Source organism: Gracilinanus agilis, chromosome 2 (genome assembly GCF_016433145.1).
Source record: "Gracilinanus agilis isolate LMUSP501 chromosome 2, AgileGrace, whole genome shotgun sequence".
Taxonomy (NCBI): domain Eukaryota; kingdom Metazoa; phylum Chordata; class Mammalia; order Didelphimorphia; family Didelphidae; genus Gracilinanus; species Gracilinanus agilis.
This window is the reverse complement of record NC_058131.1, coordinates 444,567,460-444,589,053: the sequence shown is the minus strand read 5'-3', so window position 1 is coordinate 444,589,053 and position 21,594 is coordinate 444,567,460. Positions and strand designations below refer to the sequence as shown.

Genomic DNA, 21,594 nt, shown 5'->3' with positions numbered 1-21,594 from the left:
TGCACCTGGTCAGATAGTCTGGACTAAATTGTCTGGCTCCAGTCTTTATCTAAGTAATATATTTTTTAGGGTTCAGGCTTCTTAATTATCAAGGAGAGAAATTGTCAAGTAGAGGAATTGTTAACTCAGTCGCTGCTGGTCTGATTAAGGACTCAAAGCTTTCCAATAAGAATATTGAGAAAATGTGGGGATCTAAAAATGAGTCAAAAGAGGAGCCTTAGATTTTTACCTTAGATGGTCCATTCTATCTGCATCTGACATGCAGTGCAGAAAAATCATACACACAGTTTTACTTGCCGATGATTTTGTAATGGGATCCAGATAAAACATCTGTTACAGACTCTGTTTCTCTAAATGACTCAATAGCCTCTTGGAGGGGTCAAGTATTTTTTGGATTAACCTACCTGCTGGTACCAGAGCTTTTCAGGGCTCAGGTGACCAGGACCAAACACAAAGACTGCCTCAGCCTGGATTGGTCACGTAGGGAATCCGGATAACAGGCCCTAAATTTGACCCTGTTTTCTCCAATGGCTCTCTACATACATCCAATGGCTCTCAACAAAGTCCCAGACAAACTTTGGTATACTTTCACTTCTTTTGGAGCTGTTTTTCTATCTCCATTGGATACCAATACATGCGTTTCTCAAGTTTGATAAGAAAGTACTTTAAAAACAAGTGTTACATAAACATAAGCTTTAGTAATTACAGGTTTTTTTGATGTGGGAAAATATTGAATTGTATTTAATGTATATATATGTGAAGTGATAATCATTGTTAAGGAGGTAAAATAACAAAGACTAGATGTTGAAATAATGTTATAATTTAAACTGGTACGACTTCTTTGGGAGAAAAGTCAAATAAGCAAGCATCTGTTAAGCTCCTACGATATATACTAACTAAATATTGTGGCAAGCTCTGGGAGTGCAAAATAAAGGGAAAAGTACAATCCTTATTTCTAGAATAAGTTAAAATACTGTAGGGTTAACAGTAGAGGGACATTTTTATTCCCTCTTATTCTGTTGTCATGGAATAATTTGTCTCTAAATGGCTATTTTTTAAAATACGGAAGAATGGAAAGAATACTAATTTTTTGCATAATGAAGCACATTTAGACATTGAGTCAAGTTAAAATCTAAAAAATTGTTACCAATCAGTTGAGAAAGTCAGGAGAAATTACAAAACATCAGCTGATTAAAAAATTTTTTTCTTTAAAAAATATTATTTTCATTTCTAAATTCTTGTAGCCCTTCATTTACCTAGTGAGAAGGCAAACATTTTGATACCCATTATATGTATGAAATACAAAATTATACTCATAAAAATACCTTCATACCTTCGTTGTTATCACTTTTGAAATAATTTATTAAGTGTGCTGTGTTACATATATATAAGTGTATGTCTTTTAAATAGTTGTGGTCCATAATCCTTTGGATGCTTAGAAACATAGAAACAGAGAAGGGTAAAGCATACTTAATTTGATGAGTTTCATATAGTTCTTATGTACATGAAAAACCTATAATTGCCCCCTGCTTATCCATATGAAAGTGTGTTGAAATTTTCCATTGCTTTTCTTTAAAAATATTTTTTTAACATTCATTTTTTAATTTTGAGTTGTTATGTAATTTATAGATATGAATTTAAAATGTGGCTGTCAGGAATCAACAGTTCAGATTGATTCTGTAATTAAATCAGACCCAGGTCAGGTTAAGGCAGTTTATTTACAATTAGGAAGGTAAAGGTATGGGAATAAAGAGAAAGGGAGAGAGAGAAGGTTAAAAGGCTAAATAAATTAGGCTGTAAGCCACAAGACTTAGCAACCAGATAGGCTAGTGCCTACTTAAGGCAGGGTTTGGAAGTGGCCTAGGTAGGCCAAGGAAGTCGGCCTAACTTACTCACGTGACAATACAGAGTGCAAGCAGTCTGTGGTCTCAGGAGATCTCAAGGCGGGAACTGCCTCCACAGGAAGTAACCAACTTACTTAAAGAGATAGTGTCTTTTGTCACTTCCCGTGGGTCCACCTTTAATTCAAGAGGACAAATGGCAGTCTCTACATTGATTTGGACTGCCCAAAGGGCAGTCCCTTGTTCTTGATTTGTTACTTATTGTCATGTGTTGGTAACTCGTCTCCCCTCCCCACTAAGGGAGGTGGGAATGACCTCATCTCAGGTAGGTAGAGTTTTGACTATAGAATGGACTAGAGCTAATTCTATTTACAAAGAGTTCCAAATTTTCTTCCCTCTGATCTCTCCCCCACTCGCTTAAAAAGGCAAGCAATCATATGAAGTCACACAAAACTATTTCAGTCTTCCTTTAGTTCAAGTTCTCTGGAAGTTATATAAACATGAGTGAACATGTTTAAGGCTACATAAAGATAAACTACTTACATTCTTATTTGGGGAGATGATACATATGTATCATCAGGAATCATAGAGGGAGAAGGATAAGGATTGGGGTAGTTCTGTTATGTCTTCATCTTAAGGGAAGAATGGAAAAAAGAGAAAAGGAAGTCTTTTACACTAGAGAAGAAGGGGAAGGAATATTAAGGAAAATTATCCTATGTAATCAGGATATGCAAAGTAGTCATCTATATAAATATTGCTGACACTTGAACTTCACTCTTGTCTGAACTGGTCAAAGGATGGAAGAATATAAACACCCATAGTTGGGTACAAAAATACAACTCACTCACTCAACAGTGAAGTGGAAAAAGGGAGCATTAGTGGAAGGGTAGTTTAAGGAAGGATTAGTCTTAAGTTAAAAGAGACTAAGAATACATTAAAATATTTATAACTCTTTTTGAGGTGGCAAAGAATGGGAATCTGAGAACTTTCCATAATTGGGGAATGACCGACAATTATGACATGTAAATATTGTATTCTAAGAAATGATTAAAAGAGATGGTTTCAGAGAAATCTGGAAAGGCTCTTATGAACTTAAGCTGAGTGATTGAACAGAACCAAGAGAACTATTTATACCAGGACAACAATATAGTAAAAACCTTTCAGAACCAAGAGAACTATTTATACAATGACAACAATATAGTAAAAACCTTTCTAATTGGATGTTGGGGTAAGAAGTCTTTATTTAATAGAAAAGGAATAGGATCCTATTTCCATATACATGCAAAGGACTTTATTATGTGCACAAAATAAAAGGGTTGATATAGAAAGTAAGTGCATAGTGTATTCATGATTTAGGAAACTCACTACTATTCTTTCAATTATTGTTCAGGTACATGTTAAATTGTGATTCTGAATAGTTTTAAAGCACATTTTTTGCAGACATTTGAAAGGAAATCTTCCCCATAAGGTGTCTGGACTTTTTTGTCTGAATTGGCAGTGTTAAAATTGGCAGTTACCACTATTCTCTTGAAATGAGTTTAAATTTTCTTAAATAAGGAAATGAAACTCCATGAAATTGGGTTGATTGTATTAATCTTACAATACCACAGTGGTAATATTACTTTACCCACATACAGGAAGTAGTTGTAATTGAGACTCAACTAAATCAGACTTTCAGATTTGTTTAGCATAATATGAAATTTGAATTAATATGTGAACTTTATATTTCAATATAAATAATAGATAACAGTATTTTGTGACCTAAACTCTACTTCCTTAAGAATTATAATTATGACTAGGTCTACTAGATCTGAGTGGTTTTCTTTTATAATTTTTTGAAATACAGTGCCGAGCTTTCTTTTTTTCTTTTTTTTTGGGGGGTAATGATTTTCACATGGTTTTATCCTACTTTTCTCCTTTGTTTTTTGGAGATTCTTTACATTTTTCATAAAGATCCTTTATATCTTATTTTTCAGTTTTTAAATTTTGTTCTAATTTCCTTCTTTTAACAATTTCTTGTCTTATGGAGTTAATGAATTCTCATTTCTCTATTCTGTTTTTTTAGGGAGTCTACTATTTAGGTGAAGTTTTCTACTTTCTATTCAAAGGCCTATTTTCATTTTTTAACCTAATTTAATTTATAATTTCCCCATCTCTTGCTTGCTTTCTTCTAGCCATTCTGTAGTTTTATGAAAGAGTCGCCCTTTTCCCCCTTCTGAGGCTGTGTTTGTAGTTATGGAATTACTTTTATGGCTGAATTACTTGGGCTTCTCTCTTCCTATAGAATTTCTTTATTGTGTTTGGCTTTACTTACATATTCAGCCCAAGTTTCTAGTTTCATATTTTCTGATATAGCCTGTATTGGTGAGGTAAGCTGTATTTAGTCCTGCTTCTTCTATAATCTGGATGCCATTGTCTGTCTATAAGTATATATAATATACCTTTCTCAAAATCTGTAGCTTCTAAATTTTCTGTGCTCTACTACATGTTGGCTCTGTTAGAAAGGTGTTTCCAGGAGAAGGGAACAATATAGAGTATTGGCAGAAGGTGAAGGGGGATTTGGGGAATGTCAATTGGTCAAGTTTGGCAGATGCATAGTGTGCTTCTGAAATAAAAAAATATATATAGTGTACTATCTGAATAGCTTAAAGCCGAGGGAGGGGCTATTTTGGTTTTAAATGGTAAGTGAAAAAAGTTTAAATAATTTGCTAGGCAATGGTTAACTGGATTATTTTTGAGCCAGTGGATGACAGTAGGATGAGGGGAATTTAAGTTGGAAAGGAAGACAGAGTGAATGTGATCATTACCTTCTGATACTCATTTTTATCCCAGAAATGTCTTGGCTCTTGAGGGCAGAACAATGGGTAGATGTGGTAAAGAGGTAAATTTTGCTTCTATGCAAAGAGGAACTTAGAAACTGTTAAAAAAAAAAAAAAAGAATGAGGTACTTTATTTGCATATCTGCTATCTGAACTGTTCATTAACTGAGCCGGTAATGAAGCAATTTGATGGTCCTGAAGTCAGAAAGAGAAGACCTGAATTCAAATCTCATCTTACATATTTGCTAGCTATGTGACTTTGGTTAAGTTATAACCTCTGTCCCCCTTACTAATGAATAATAAAAACATCTATCTCCTGAGATAGTTGAGAGGATCAAATAAGAAAATATTTGTAAAGTACTTACTTAGCACAGTTGCTGGGCATATACTAGGTAGGTACTTTAAAAAATAAATGCATATTTCCTTTCCTTCCCTTTCCTCTAACTAATTTTGGAAACAAAATCAAGCAATTAGGTTGATTATATTTTAAATTTTATTGTTTATATTTATATTTTATAATTTTATAATTATTATTAATATTGTTTTTCACCACAGCAACTCAAGAATACAGTTTACTAATCTGGAGAGAGAATTCGGGATCTAGTAGTATATAGTAAATAAACATTTAGTGGCTACTATGTGCCAAGCACTTTACTAAGTACTTAGTAAGTAGGGGAGCTTCTCTCTACTAGAAATTGCAGATATAGGTTTGACCCTTTGGTGTTATTTTATTGGACAAAATGATTTTTGGATGAAATGAATTTTAGTAACTTGAAAATATGTTGATTTTTGCAAATGAATTGATTAACATTGGATTCAATTTAACATAATTGCATTTAAGTAGTGGTAAAAGCTGACCAGAGGAAAGAGATCATAAAATGAATACCTTGGAAGCATTGCTTGAAAAAGTAGAAAGAGAAACATTAACAGTTAATAGAAAGAGAAAATGGATAATGAAGAGAGTGAGAGATCCTTTTTGGAAAGGAGTGCAAAAACACAAAAAACAAATGAATAGAACTATCTGAAGGGAAAAGGAATATCCTTGACTAAAGGAAAAAAGAGAGGTAAAGAATATAACTAGATAGAAGCAGGAAAGAGAAAGGAACACATTTATTTTTTAAATTTAACTTTTTGTTTAATTAATTTATTTTTATAAGTATTTTTCCATGGTTAATTCTCTTCCCTCCTTTTCCCTCCCCCCTCCTGGAGCTGACAAGCAATTCCACTGTATTATACATATATTATCACTCTATACAAAAGGAACTTATTAAAATAAAGACCCTAATGGGAAAAGTTCTACAAATGAGAAGAGTTTGAGTGAGGAAGAAGAAAACTAGGGCCATCTTAAAAAAAAAATTTTTTTTTAAGTAACTTGAAGGAACATAATTTTACAACAAAAGAAGGGGGAAAAAATCCTGACTTGGACTCATTTGCACTTTTACCTAACTAGATGGATATAGTATTTATTAAACACTATGTGCCAATGATAGTTCCTGTTCATAAGGAGCTTGTTATTCTAATGAGGGAAGATAACACACAAAAGGTAGCTTATAAAGTTAGGAGGAGATCAGAATTAAGTGAAGCATGGAAGGAAAGGGAAGCCCTTGAAATATGATGTTTCAGTACAAGGCAGAGTCCAGAAGAGAGTGTTATCTCTCAGGTGAGAAAGCTATTGGCCAGGAGCTGGAAAAGTCTGGAAAGTAAGGCATAAAGTGTTATTTTTGAGTTTTGTTTTGGCTTATTGAAGTAATGCATCTTCTATTAAAGGAGAACAAAATATTCAAATATAAATATATTCAAATTTAAAAATGAAAATAAATCTGATACATGATTGAATCCTATTCTAGCTTGATAGTGGACATCAAATTATTTAACCTTCCTGGACTCCAGATTCTTCAGCTTTCAGATTCAATGAGAGGATTGGATTAGTTGGCTTCTGAGGTTCTTTTCAGTTTTAAATTTTTTGTTCTAAACCACTAAACTAAATTGTACTTCCTTTCATTGCTCATAATGAAACTTGTGGTTTTTAAGCCACAGTGTTATATGTAAATTATTCATCTTTCCAATATTTAAATTTCTTATTTTCAAGAAATCATTAAGAAAGGCAAGTTTCTGTGTAACCCTAACAATATTATTTGCTGTTATTAACAGCATTATCTTGAGAAAACACATTTTAAGCTTTCAAAAAATACTAAGACTATTTACTAAGATTTAAGACTATTATTAGTTTGACAAGGCTCAGGGTGATTTGCCCATAATCACACAGCTAAATGGCATTGCTAGGAATCAAACATAAGGTTTACTTTCCTTTCTCTTTCATCTCTCCTTCTTCTTTCCACTTCCCTCATCGTATTTTTCCCCTTCTTCCCATGATTACAAGTCCAACACTTTGGGTTTATAGGGCACTGTGTTATGTGCTTAATCTCTTCCACTGATTGACTTCTCTATTTTTTAAGCAGTACCAAATGATTAAAAAAAAATTAATCTTTACCTTCTTTCTTAGAAGGATACTAAGTTTAGGATCCAAGACAGAAGAGTAAGGACTAGACATTTGAGCTTAAATGATTTATTTAAGTAAGCTTAGTGTCTTAAGGACAGATTTGAATCCAGGTTTTTTGTCTCCAGGCCTGGCTCTCTATCCACTAAATCACCAAATAGTTTTTAGTGATTCCTGTTTTATAGCACAATTTGAGATAATTTCTTTTCTCATTTCTTCTCTACTGCTCTCATTTTGATTTTTTAAATGGTCTTTCAGTTCTTAAGAAAAAGACAAACTCAAAATACTTTGGCTTTATTTCTTCCAGTAATTCTATTTAGACTTGTGTTTCTTTGAGGTTTTGCTGATAGGTGTTTTTGAGTCAGCAAACATTAAATGCCTACTATCTATTCTAAATGTCACACACTCTGCTAAACAGTGTGGATACAAACAAAAAGGAAAGATAGTCCTTTCCCTTAAAGAGGAGCATACAGTTTAATGGGGGAAGATCACATAAAAGGAAGCTAAAAGAAGATGGACGTGTCACCAGAAGGTAAAAACCAAACTTGGAAAAATTGGAGTTTCTCTGGAAACTTCTGAGGCTTTTATAAAAGGAAACTTTGGGGAAAATTATATTGCTCTGTCCTTCAGTTAAGAGGGGAGAGGCAATTGTGGTATTGAAGAGGTGATCAGGAAGTATATCAAAACTTATCAGGTGAGAGCTTATCCTGGGGGGGAGGCATGATGTTCCTGAAGTCAAAACCAAACTAAGCAGCTGATAGAAAATGAAATGAAGTCATTCTTTTCTGGGTTTGTGTCTTGAAGGGTCCCAATTATGCAGTTAGCTGCTTTATTGGTTTTTTAAATGTTCTTGTTTTACTTACTAACTTTGGGCTGCTTCTTCTGGCCATTCTTGGCTACTCCAGTTTGGATCTCTTGTTTAATTTCTTCCAGATGCTTTTTATAATCCTTATAGCAGTGGGTTTTTTTTTTATCTTTATCTTTTACTTTTTTATCCTCTTGTGCTTAAGAAGTTTTGTTGTGGGTCATTATCTTCCTTGGGATTTATCCTTTGTATGCTATATATCTCCTTTTAAATCCACTGTAAGTCTTGATTTTATGTATTAATAGAAAACATAAATACTCAATAGTCATTATCCTAGTTTTTGGATATATGTTATTGAACTATTTAGAGGAAAGAGTGATTTAAAAAAAAACAAAAGATTTAAAAAGGGCTAAGTTGGATTGAGTTTTTTGAGTATAGTAGAGTTGATTTCATAAAAATGATAAAAATTAACTTAGTAAAATTAACTAATTTTTTAAAATTTAAAAATTTTTAAATTTAGACTATTTTTCCGTGATTCATGGTTCCCCCCTCTTCCCTCCCTCTCCTGGAGCTGACAAGCAATTCTACTGCGTTATGCATGTATCATTGTTTAAAACGTATTTCCATGTTATTCATATTTGCATAAAACGATCTTTTAACATAAAAACCCTAATCATATCCCCATCGAACTATGTGATTGATCATATGTTTTTCTTCTGCATTTCTGTACCCTCAGTTCTTTTTCTGGATGTGGATAGCTTTCTTTAGCATAAGTTCCTCTGGATTGTCCTGGATCATTACATTGCTGCTAGTAGAAAGGTCTATTATATTTGATTGTGCCACAGTCTGCTAGGTGTAAAGTGGTACTTCAGAGTTAAACAACTAATTTTTGAAGCGATTAATTCAAATGTATAGTATATTAGGTATATGAATTTACCTTTTCTTGCATTCCACAGCGGTTACTAGTTAAAATTCCCTTTGTGAAAGTTCTAGCATAATTAGGCATATAGAGCATAGTGGAAGGTAATATAGATTAAAATATAGATTACCTGGTTTAGTAGAATACAGTACATGGTCCCACAGTTTTCTGATCAAAATTGGAATCTGATTCTTGTTTCTGTGGTCTGAGCTCTACAAGTTCCTGATTGGGTATGGAAGATCTTGGGCAAGAGTAGATGCTGTCAGACTCAGCCCCTCTCAAATCAGATATAAAGCTCAGTTGGTTCAGAATCACAGAATTTTAGATATATGACTCCTGTTCTTGTTATTCCTCTGTTGCCTTGAAATGAGACCCTGTTCTCTGTCTGGCATTTGAACCAGACTGCTGCTGTTTCCCATTTCAGTACACCTTTACTGTTCAAGAAGATCCATCCCCACTCCTTTCCCCCTAGTGTACATATTCCCTTCTTAGTGTCCCCTGGATCTGTGATATGGAACTAAGTAATACGTGGCAGAACTGCCAGTTCATACTTGTTCCTGTCACAGTGCCCTGGTATAATTCTGGACCACCTCTTTCTGTGGTACACAGATTCTTCCCCCTGTGGCGCCTCACCTCTTCTCCCCCCATCCCAAACCCTTATCTTCCATCTTAGAATCAATACTGTGTATTGGTTCTAAGGCAGAAGAGGCTAAGGCTAAGGACTAGGCAATGGGTCACAGAGATAGGAAATGTCTGAGACCAGATTTGAACCTAGGATCTCCTGTCTCTAGGCCTGGTTCTCAATCCACTGAGCCACATAGCTGCCTCCACACAGTCTCTTCTTGGTGCAAATCTTTTCTAAAGCGAAATCTCTGAATACAGAATTCTCTTTCTGGTGTCCACAGACCTCCTTCTCTATGTCCCTGTATGAAAGTAGAATGAACAAATGACTTACTGTGACTTTTTTGGATTTTCCCATTAATATTCAGTCTGTTGTATTTTCTTTTTCTTAAAAAAAAACACACCACAAATAAACAAAGAAAACCCTTCACTGTCTGTCTTAGAATCATTACTCTATATTGATTTCAAGGCAGAAGAGTTAATGGAGGTCAAGAGATTAGCCCAGGGTCATACACTTAGGAGATATACAAGGCCAGATTTGAATCCAGGACCCTCCCATCTCTAGGCCTGGCTACCAAGCCACCTACCTGCCCACTTCCATATTTTCTAAAGCTGTTTTGAAAAGTTTTATGGAAAAAGAGCTCTCTATATTATTTCCTACCACCTGTACACTCTGAACCTTCCTCCCATTACAATTTTTTACTGACACAGAATCTAGTTTATATTATCACTTAGTTGTTGTAGTCTCTTCTGTGGTATTTGCTAAATTTGCTTGATCCTGATTGTTACTCTAGAGTAGTGTGGTGAAGGTTTTCTTTTCTTTTTTTTTTAAAACCTTTAACTTCTGTGTATTGGCTCCTAGGTGAAAGAGTGGTAAGGGTGGGCAATGGGGGTCAAGTGACTTGCCCAGGGTCACATAGCTGGGAGGTGTCTGAGGCCGGATTTGAACCTAGGATCTCCCGTTTCTCTAGGCCTGACTCTCAATCCACTGAGCTACCCAGCTGCCCCCTTGGTGAAGGTTTTCAAGTTTGTGTGCCCAAATTGCAACTTCAAGCTGCCTGTGAGCCCAGAGAGTGGGAGGGAGGAAGTGCTCACTTTTAGTAGCTAGACAGAGGGGCGGTACATGCAAAAAACATCCTCCAGTGGTGGGAAGAGGGGAAATGGAGTAGCTCCCCTAGTGCTGGCTTGGAATACATGCCAATACTTTGCTTTAGTTGGCTAACAAAAGATCTGTTCTTTGTTAATGGGATTTAATGCTCCCATTAATAAACAACTTTATTCTTGGGGAAATGGCCATATATTCTTTATTGGTTAAAATCTAGATATTGCAGGCAGTTTGTCCAATCACACTTATTCTTATTCTGAGAAGTGTTGAGCCATTACATTGTTTTACACCAAACATTACCTTTTGCTAATGTCTTTGTCTGGAGTTCTCACTGTAATGATCAATTAACCAAAAATCCAATTATTTAGTTATCAGAAATTTTTATTTATTTATTTATTTAGTTTTTAGAAATATATGCATATAAGAGTAGTGATGCTGGTAGTTTTGATAAGCCTACGAAAGGTCATAAAGTGCCTACTCTGTAAAGAAATACTCATTAAATAATGGGGTTCACTATTATGCACAATATTCAACTTATACAAAAGGGCTGAGCATATTGGTTGTATAAAATAAGAACTTAGTGTTCTACTAACTAATTAGAGAACCTACCTGATACATTGGAGAACTTAAATTACTAGGGGTCCCAGAATCTTCAGTTTATGAATGTGATTGGAAAATCACTGTGTGTGTGTGTGTGTGTGTGTGTGTGTGTGTGTGTGTGTGTGTGTGTGTGTTTTGAGGCTGACAGTTTTGACTGAAGTCATAATGAATGTATTTTGTACAAAGGGCAAGTTTGAGCTTCTCTTCTTTCACCTCAAATTATCTTGAATTTATTGTGTATCTCTTCCACTTGAAGACCGAAATTCTGTCCCTGCCACAAAGTCATGGAGGTGGAATATTATAAGTTCAAGGAACATTAAATAGTTTAGTTTGGCTGAACACTAAAATAATGTGCAGTAAGCCTGGAAAGAGGTAGCCTGGAAAGGTAGCCTGGAACCAGATTATAAAGGAATACCAGAGGAATTAGTATTTTATCCTAGAGACAATAGGAAGTAACTGGAGCTTTTTGGTCATGACAAGTCATTTTAGGAAAATCACTTTGGCAGCTCTATGGAGAAAGGCTTCAATTAAATGGTGACTTGTGTATGAGTATAGAGAAAGAGAAAAGTCTACAGTTCTTAGCAACTGATAGGATGTAGAATGAGAGAGAAAAGACTAGGACTTAGTTTGTAAACATGACTAAATGGTGGTGCCATTGTTAGAAATAGAGAGGTTTAGAGAAAAAAATAGAAATTTAGTTTTAAACATGCTGGATCATCATCTATTCTAGACGTCTCTTTTTCATTCTCACCTGTAAGTGGAAAATGTTCCATTGATGTTAAAGTATCACTGATTCGTTTCATCATTTTCTGTTGTCACTTTAAAAAATAGCTGCAGTTTAATCTTGTGCAATGATTTGCTTTTTTCAAGAATAGCTAGTGATTTGTAGAGTTGCTTGCTTTTCTGTATTTGATTTCATTGGACTGTACCAAATTTCTCAATAGTTTGACAATCCTCTCTTCCTTTTTTTTGCGGGGGGGGGGGCAGTTGTACCAATAGTATGTAAGAGAAAGGAAATTGGATTTTTGGTAAACTATGTTTAGGAATTTTCATTTTCTTGATTGATTAGGTTGCAATGTATTTAATATTTTTCTTGGATTCTTTCCTTCGTTACAGAGATCTCAAAGCTTGTAAGCTTTACCTCCACCAGAAAATAACTACTTCTGATAGTATATTCTGAAGAATGAGCAGGATTCAGAAAAACCTCCCATTTTTCTACTTGAATATTTTCCTAATATTCCTAATATTTTCCACAGTGATCTTTCCTCTTTTTAGCTCTTATTGGGTACTGCCTTAAATTGGTAATTATTTTATGTGTTCCTTAGCCACAAGTATTTGGTCAGAAATATGTGTGTAGATACACAGGTCTGTGTGTGTGCATAAATGCATGCCTCTTTGTATTTATCATACTATATATTAATTAGACATCTTGCAAGAATATATCATTGAACTTAAAATCTTGAAGTGTGAAGTAGAATTTTATTCTAAACCCTTACCTTCTGTCTTAGAATCAATTGAATCTATGTTGACTCCAAGGCAGAAGTATGGTAAGGGCAAGGTAATGGGGATTCAATGACTTGCCTAGCATCATATGGCTAGGAAGTGTCAGATCACATTCGAACTGAGAACCTCCCTTTGAATTGAGATTCACTAAGCCACTTACAAGGTAGAATTTTTTTTTTCTCATAAAATATAATTATTTTACAAAAAACCCCAATGATATGGCTGAAGTTTGTGGATCAGGTTAACTATGTTCAAATATACTCATCAATAGCTTGAACATTGTCTACAAACTTACAAAAAAGGGTTAACCTAAAGTAGTTGATATTTTGAGAAAATTTGAGAATTTTCAAGTATATTGTAAAACATAACTAACAGGATAACATAACATTCCACTAATAGCATATTTCTTCGTTTGGAGTAGTCACTCAGTAAATGTTTATGATAGGGAAAAGACCACTAAACCAGAATAATTTGGCCTTTAGTCTCTTACATTACACCAATAGGGTTCTGTGCTCATTTCAGTTTCATCATGTTAAATGGGTATTCTTGTTCTGCCTATCTCATAGGATTGTTGTAAAGGAAGTGCGCTTTAAATAATATATAAACTATTATTATTGGTGTGAATGGGGTTTTTTAAGTTAGTTTTCTGTGATCTTAGATGTTGTATTTTATTTTTATTTTTTCTAGATGTGAAAAAAGATTGGTCAGATCATGCCTTGTGGTGGGAAAAGAAAAGAACGTGGCTACTTAAGACTCATTGGACCTTGGATAAGTATGGTATTCAAGCTGATGCTAAGCTTCAGTTCACACCTCAGCACAAATTGCTTCGCCTACAGCTCCCAAACATGAAGTATGTGAAGGTGAAAGTGAATTTCTCTGATAGAGTGTTCAAAGCTGTTTCTGACATCTGTAAGACTTTTAGTAAGTATCACTACATTTCTTTCTTCAAACTACTATGAATATCAACATTCCATATCTGTCTGTTAGAATGATTTATAGTGGACATCCTTCTCAATGAGAAGCAGCACAGAATAACAGACAGAAAACTAACAAAAGCTAAGCTCGAGTCTTGCCATGAATAGCTGAACAGTTTTTTTGGCCAAAGGGAAGTCATTTAACCTCCCAGTGACAGGGAATTTCTATATTGTTTAATCATGAGTTTGGATCTTAGCACTGCAAAAGAAATCCTTTTAGTTCTAAGGAAATTTAAAAATTGTAAAAAATACACTTTCCATAAGTGTTAGATTTTGACTGTATTCCTTTATGTACTTTATTATAATTTAAGATGTTATTGAAAGAGGATGAAAAGTCAAGGAGTGACTGAACTTCAGGATAAGGTAGTGGAAAAAGTCCTATGTTCAAATTTTTCCATTTCCTTAGTAGCTGTGACTAGGTAAATTATTTAACTTCTTTGAGCTTCAATTTTTTCATATTTTTAAAAACTAGTTATTGATATATTTTGAATTTTAATATCACCATAGATTCCCTTAATATTCCTCTTCTCCAAGGGAGTCATCTCATAATATTTTTGACAATAATATGTGTGTATGCATTTTTTTTTGTTGTTCTATGGTTTTTATTTAATAGATTAATTTAGAATGTTTTCCCATAGTTCCATGATTCATTTTCTTTCCCTCTCTTCCTCCCACCCCACTCCTGCAGACAATGAGCAGTTCCACTGGGTTTTACATGTGTCATTAATCAAGACCTATTTCCATATTAATATTTCCACTAGGGTGATCATTTAGAGTCTATACCCCCAATCATATTCTTATCAAACCATGTGATCAAGAAGTTGCTTTTCTTCTGTGTTTCTATTCTCACAGTTCTTTCTCTGGGTATGGATAGCGTTCTTTCTCATAAGTTCCTCTGGGTTGTCCTGGATCATTGTATTGCTACTAATAGCATTGCTAATAGTCTATTATATTTGATTGTGCCACAGTATATCCATCTCTGTGTATAATGTTCTCCTGGTTCTGTTCTTTTCACTCTGCATCAATTTCTGGAGGTCGTTCCAGTTCACATGGAATTCCTCCAGTTTATTATTCCTTTTAGCACAATAATTATTCCATCACCAACAGATACCACAATTTGTTCAGCCATTCCCCAATCAAAGGGCAACCCTTCATTTTCCAGTTTTTTACCACCACAAAGAGCACAGCTATAAATATTTTTGTACAAGTCTTTTTCCTTATTATCTCTTTGGGGTATAAGCCCAGCAGTGGTATGGCTAGATCGAAGGACAGGCAGTCTTTTAAAGCCCTTTGCTGCATAGGTCCAAATTGCCCTCATAACTCCACCAGCAATGCGTTAATGTACCAATTTTGCCATATCCCCTCCAACATTTATTACTTTCCTTTGCCAATCTGCTAGATGTGAGGTGGTTCCTCAGAGTTGTTTTGATTTGCATTTCTCTAATTATAAGAGATTTAAAATACTTTTTCATGTGCTTATTGATAGTTTTGATTTCTTTGTCTGAAAATTGGCTATTCATGTCTCTTGCCCATTTGTCAACTGGGAAATGGCTTGATTTTTTTGTACAATTGATTTAGCTCCTTATAAATTTGAGTAAATAGACCTTTGTCAGGTTTTTGTTATAAAGATTTTTCCCCAATTTGTTGCTTCTCTTCTAATTTTGGTTGCATTGTTTTTGTTTGTACAAAAGCTTTTTAATTTAATGTAATCAAAATGATTCATTTTACAGTTTGTAATACTATCTAACTCTTGCTTGGTTTTAAAGTCTTTCCTTTCCCACAGATCTGACAAGTAAACTATTCTATGTTTACCTAATTTACTTATAGTTTCCTTCTTTATATTTAAGTCATTCACCTATTCTGAATTTATCTTGGTGTAGGGTGTGAGATATTGATGTAAACCTAATCTCTCCCATACTGGTTTCCAATTTTCCTAGCAATTTTTGTCAAATAATGGGTTTTTGTCCCACAAGCTGGGATCTTTCAGTTTATCATACACTATCTTGCTGAGGTCATTTACCCCAAGTCTATTGCACTGATCCTCCCTTTTGTCTCTTAGCCAGTACCATATTGTTTTGATGACCACTCCTTTATAGTACAGCTCAAGATCTGGTACTGCTAACCTTCCTTCACATTTTTTTCCCATTATTTCCCTTGACATTCTTTTAACCTTTTTTATTATATTTTATTTTTTTTAAACCCTTAACGTCTGTGTATTGGCTCCTAGGTGGAAGAGTGGTAAGGGTGGGCAATGGGGGTCAAGTGACTTGCCCAGGGTCACACAGCTGGGAAGTGTCTGAGGCTGGTTTCGAACCTAGGACCTCCCGTCTCTAGGCCTGGCTCTCAATCCACTGAGCTACCCAGCTGCCCCTTCCCTTGATATTCTTGATCTTTTGTTCTTCGAAATGAACTTTTATAATTTTTTCTAATTCAGTAAAAAAGTTTCTTGGTAGTTTGTGAGGTATGGCACTGAATAAATAAGTTAATTTGGGTAGGATGGTCATTTTTATTATGTTAGGTCCTCCTACTGTTGTGAGGGAGATTTCTAAATTATTATTTAGGAGACTTAGCAGGCAGGGCTGAAGGATTCTAAATGGAATGGGGAAGCAGGAAGTGTTGCTTCTCTCTCTGAGATGGACTCTATGGTGGTTGGGACAAGTTGTAACTGACTCCTGGGAGACCTTAGAGGAAGTGGAGTTTGTACCCTGATTTCCTGATATCTGGAAGGAGGATTTTGCCTGTGAGAGGTTAGGTAGAGACTATAAAATCTAACCTGAGTTGCTGGTCAGCTCAGGTTGGTTTAGCTCCCTGACTTACCCAATTGAAGAAGTACTGGCTGAAGACCTGGGAAAGCTGTACTGTCTCTGGATTGTGACAGGACTCTGCAGTGAGGATATCCCAGTTTCCTTTCTGATCTCCATTGTACCCTGTCTTGCTGTAGTATTCTATATATTGATGAGATCTCTTTCTTGAGAAACTATCAATTTTTTCTCTAATTTTCTCCTTTTCTTCCAATCTTAGCTACATTTGTACAACACATTTAAAATTTGTTGTAATCAAAATTACTCATTTTTACATCTCACAATGCTTTCACCTCTTGTTTATTCATAAATTCCTTTCCTATCCATAAATATGATAGATAATATGTTCCCCTATTCTTGCTCATGATAACTTCCTTTTATATCTAGGTCATGTATCCATTTTTTTTTTAACCTTCTCTTTGAGAATCAATACTAAATTTTGGTTCCTAAGTAGAGAAGGTAGGCAATTGTTGTCACTTTCCAAGGGTCACACAGATGGGTAGTGTCTGAGGTCAGATTTGAACCCAAGACCTCCCATCTCTAGGTCTGGACTCATATATTCATTTCAATATAATGTTAGTAAATGGTGTGAGATGCCAAACTGCTTTTCAGTTTTCTCAACAATGAAAATGATTCTTACATTATTTAAAAACATCCTCCCTAAACCTGGCCTCTATAATTATTGCAGACTATTTTCTTTTTTTTTTTTTAAACCCTTACCTTCTGTCTTGAAATTAATACTGTGTTAATACTAGGCAATGGTGGTTAAGTGACTTGCCCAGGGTTACACATCTGGGAAGTGTCTGAAGCCAGATTTGAAGCTAGGACCTCCTATCTCTAGGCCTGGCTCTCAATTCACTGAGCTACCCAGCTGCCTCCTAGACTATTTCTTTTTTTTCTTCCTATTTACTTTTCTTGCTGTATTGCAAGTATAAGTGAGAAGGCAGCCCTTCCTAAAAGATTTTTTTAACTTGGACACATTCCTTTCCTCCCTTCCTTCACAAAATCTTGTTTAATTTGTTAATTTTTGAATTCTTTAAGTTTTTATTTTTAGACAGTATTCTTTTTAAAACTATTTAATATTTTGAATGATAAAATAAGATATTGAAAGCTTATTGGATTAAATTTTAATTTTAGTCACATTTGGTTGAAAGAAGTGAGATTTTGTATTTTGACTAAAGAGAATGAATTAAAAATTATAAGCAGCATGTCAAATATACAAAGTACTTAAGAGAGGAGAGTGGTAAGTGGAGATAGAGAACAGTATTATAAAAGTGGAAAGGAAAGGTGAGAGTGATATTAACATAATGATAGCCAAATTTAATAAAAAGAATTTTTAAATTTAAAAAACATAAAGGATTTAGAGCTGAAAGGGAGGTCAGATAATTTAGTTCAAACCTTTCATTTTAGAGTTGAGAAAACAGATGGGTGTTGCCTCAGTTACAAAGTTTTTGCCTCCACAGAAAGAGCAGCTACAAGTATTTTTGTAGATAGGTCCTTTTCCTTTTTGTTTTTTACTTCTTTGAGATAGAGGTGTTGCTGGATCAAAGGTATGCTCAGTTTTATAGCCCTTTGGGCATAATTCCAAATTGCTTTCCAAAATGGTTAGATCAGATCACACAATTCCACCAATAGTTCTAGTTTCCCCCCATTTTCTCTAACATTTATCATTTTCCTTTTCTGTCATATTAACCAATCTTATTTGAAGCATCTTTTTCATATGATTAAGGATAGCTATGATTTCTTTGTCTGAAAACTGCCTCTTCAACTCCTTTGATCATTTATCAATTGGAGAATGATTTGTATTCTTATACATTTGATTTAGTTCTCTTCACATTTAAGAAATGTGCCCTTTGTCAGACTTATAGAAATACAAATGTCCTGTTCTTCCCCCCCCCCCCCCCCCCGTTTTCTGTTTTCCTTCTAATTTTGGTTGCATTGGGGGTTTTTTGGTACAAAAACTTTTTTAAATTTAATTAAAATGGTCCATTTCATCTCAATGTTCTCTATATCTTGTTTGGTCATAAATTCTTCCTATACTAGTAGATCTGATATGTAAACTATTCCATGCTTTAATTTGCTTATGGTAGCACCCTTTATTTTTATATCCTGTGCCCATTTTGACCATATCTTGGTATACATTGAAAGATATTGGTCTTTAACTAGTTTCTGCCATATTGCCATATTGTTTTCTGTTTTTTCCAGCAGTATTTGGCAAGTAGTGACTTTTTATTCCAGAAGCTTAATTGTTTGGGTTTATCAAACACTACGTTACTATGCTCATTTTTTAGTGTATTGTATAGCTACACTCTAACATTGGTCTAACCACTCTTATTTTTTTAGCCAATATAATATTGTTTGAATGATTTTAGCTTTATAGTATAGTTAGAGGCAAAGTACGGCTAAATGACCACTTTCCTTTACTTTTTTCCCCACTACTTTCCTTGACATTCTTGACCTTTTGTTCTTCCGGAAAAGTTTTAAATATATATATTTTTAGCTCTGAAATAATTTTTGGTAGTTTGATTGCCATGGCAGTGAGTAGATAAATTATGTATAATTATCATTTTTTGTTAGTTTCTGGGAAGAATGTTTTTTGTAGACTCTTTGGTATTTTAAACTATCTGCGGTTATTTTAAATAGGATTTCTCTTTGTATCTTTTGCTTCTGGACTTTGTTGGTAACATATAGAAATGCCAATGATTCATGTGGGTTTATTTTATTTCTTGCCACTTTACTAAAGTTGTTAATTGTTTTGATTAGTTTTAAATTTTGTTTTCTAGGTTTTTCTAAATCTACTACCATGTCATCTACAAAGAGTGATAATTTTGTTTCCTCATTGCTTTTTTTAATTCTTTCTATTTCTTTTTCTTCTTTTATTGCATTTCTAGTACGGTATTGAATAATAGTGGGATAATGGGTACCTTTATTTTCCCCTTATCGTATTTGGAAGGCTAATGTATCATTTTTTTTTTAAACCCTTGTACTTCGGTGTATTGTCTCATAGGTGGAAGATTGGTAAGGATTGGCAATGGGGGTCAAGTGACTTGCCCAGGGTCACACAGCTGGGAAGTGGCTGAGGCCGGGTTTGAACCTAGGACCTCCTGTCTCTAGGCCTGACTCTCACTCCACTGAGCTACCCAGCTGCCCCATAATGTATCATTTTAAGGAAAGTTCCATATGGTGCGATGCTCTCTTTTTAAAATGGAATTTAATGAAATGGGTGTTGTATTTTGTCCAAAGCTTCTTTTGCATTTATTGAGATGCTCATATGATTTCTGTTTTTTGTTACATAATTGAACATATCAGTCACTTATGCTAAAAGTTTTTCTAATATTGAACCATTCCTGATTTCGTAGTATAAATCTTACTTGGTCATGGTGAATGATCCTTTTCATATATTACTGTAGTCTCCTTGGTGTTTTTTTTTTTTCTTTTTTAAATTTTTGCCTCAAGATTAATTAGGGAAATTGGTCTATAGTTTTCTTTCTCTGCTTTTGCCCTTCCTAGTTTTTAGGTATCACGGCCATATTTGTGTCAGAAAAGGAATTTAGTAGGAGTCCCTCTGACTATTTTTCCAAATAGTTTATATTTTATTGTAATTAATTGTTCTTTAAATGTTTGGTCGAATTTGTCAGTCCTGGAGGGTTTTTCCTAGGGCCTTTATTGATGTGTTGTTCAATTTCTTTTTCTGAGATGGGATTATTTTAAGTATTCTCTTTTCTCTGTTAATCTGGGCAATTGTTATTTTTGCAAATATTCATCCCTTTCATTTAAATTGCTAAATTTATTGGCATATAATTGGGCAAAATACCTCCTAATAATCCTTTCAATTTCCTTTTCATTGGTGGTTATTTTAGGGGTGGGTTTGAGTAAACTGAGTGTTCTTTCCTTACTCTGCCATCTTGGTTACTGGAATTATTCCATTCACATTCATAGTTATGATTACTCTGTTTTTCTCTCCATTTAATTTTTCTCCTTATTTATTCTTTCTCCTTTCAGCCTTTCCCTGGTCACTTAGATTTTGTTTTTCACCATTGCCTCTTTCTATTCTTCCCCTTTTCTTTTATTCCCTTTCCCCTGTGATGAGATAGATTTCTATACCCAACCGAGCCAGTTCTGATGGGAGTAAGGTTTAAGCATTGCCCATCACCCTTCCATCTTTCCCTCCACTATATAATCTATTTCACATTTTCTTCTCTTTTTTTCATGCTTTGGATTTTGTTTTTATTGTTTCTTTGTGTGTCATGAAGTCATTAGCTTCTACTTTCCCAATTCTAATTTTGAGGGGATTTCCATGAACTTTATTTCCCTTTTTTTTAAACCTTTACCTTATAATTAGAATTTATAAATATAACTTAGAATTAAATTTATCAGCATATAATTGAACAACATAATAATATATAATAAATTCTTTCGTTTCATCTTCATTGGTAGCATATTCATCCTTTTCATCTTTAATGCTTTTGATTTGGTTTTCTCCTTTTTAAAAAATCATTATAACCAATGGTTTATTTTGTTGATTTTTTCATTAAAAATTATGTTTATTCATTAATTCAGTGGTTTTTTTATTTGATTTTGTTGATCTCACTCTTACTTTTTAGGACTTCTAATTTGGTTTTTAGGTGGGGACAGAACTAGAACTTTTATAGTTTTATAAATTGCATTCCCAATTCATTGATCTGTTCTTTCTTTATTTACTAATATAAGCATTTAGAGATAGAATTTTTTTCTCTAATTATTGCTTTTGCTGTATCCCTTAGGTCTTGGTATATTGTCTCATTATTCTTTTTAATGAAATTATTATTTCTTTAACCCACTTCTTTTTTTTAAATCCTTATCTTCCAAGGCAGAAGAGTGGTAAGGGCTAGGCAATGGTGTCTAAACCCCCTTTTTTTATCTTTATAATAGTCTGACAATTCTTATATCTCCTTGATCTATTTTCCAGGTTAGTTCTTTTTATAATAAGATGTTATTATTATCTATTATATTATCTATTATTTCATTCTTTTGATTTTGCTTTATTTCTTGTTGCCTTAGGACAGTGATGGGGAACCTTTTAGAGGATGAGAAATGTCCTCAGGTGATCGTGGAGAGGGGGAGGGGAGC

General features: G+C 34.2%; 1 protein-coding gene across 1 annotated transcript in view; it reads left to right on the top strand.

The window, feature by feature from the left end:
* The window catches only part of FERMT2 (FERM domain containing kindlin 2), a 138,163-nt gene that overhangs the window by 32,447 nt on the left and 84,122 nt on the right, over positions 1-21,594 (top strand). Inside the window, 1 exon segment of the mRNA XM_044659948.1 lies at positions 13,398-13,631. Coding sequence (XP_044515883.1) covers positions 13,398-13,631 — 234 coding nt within the window.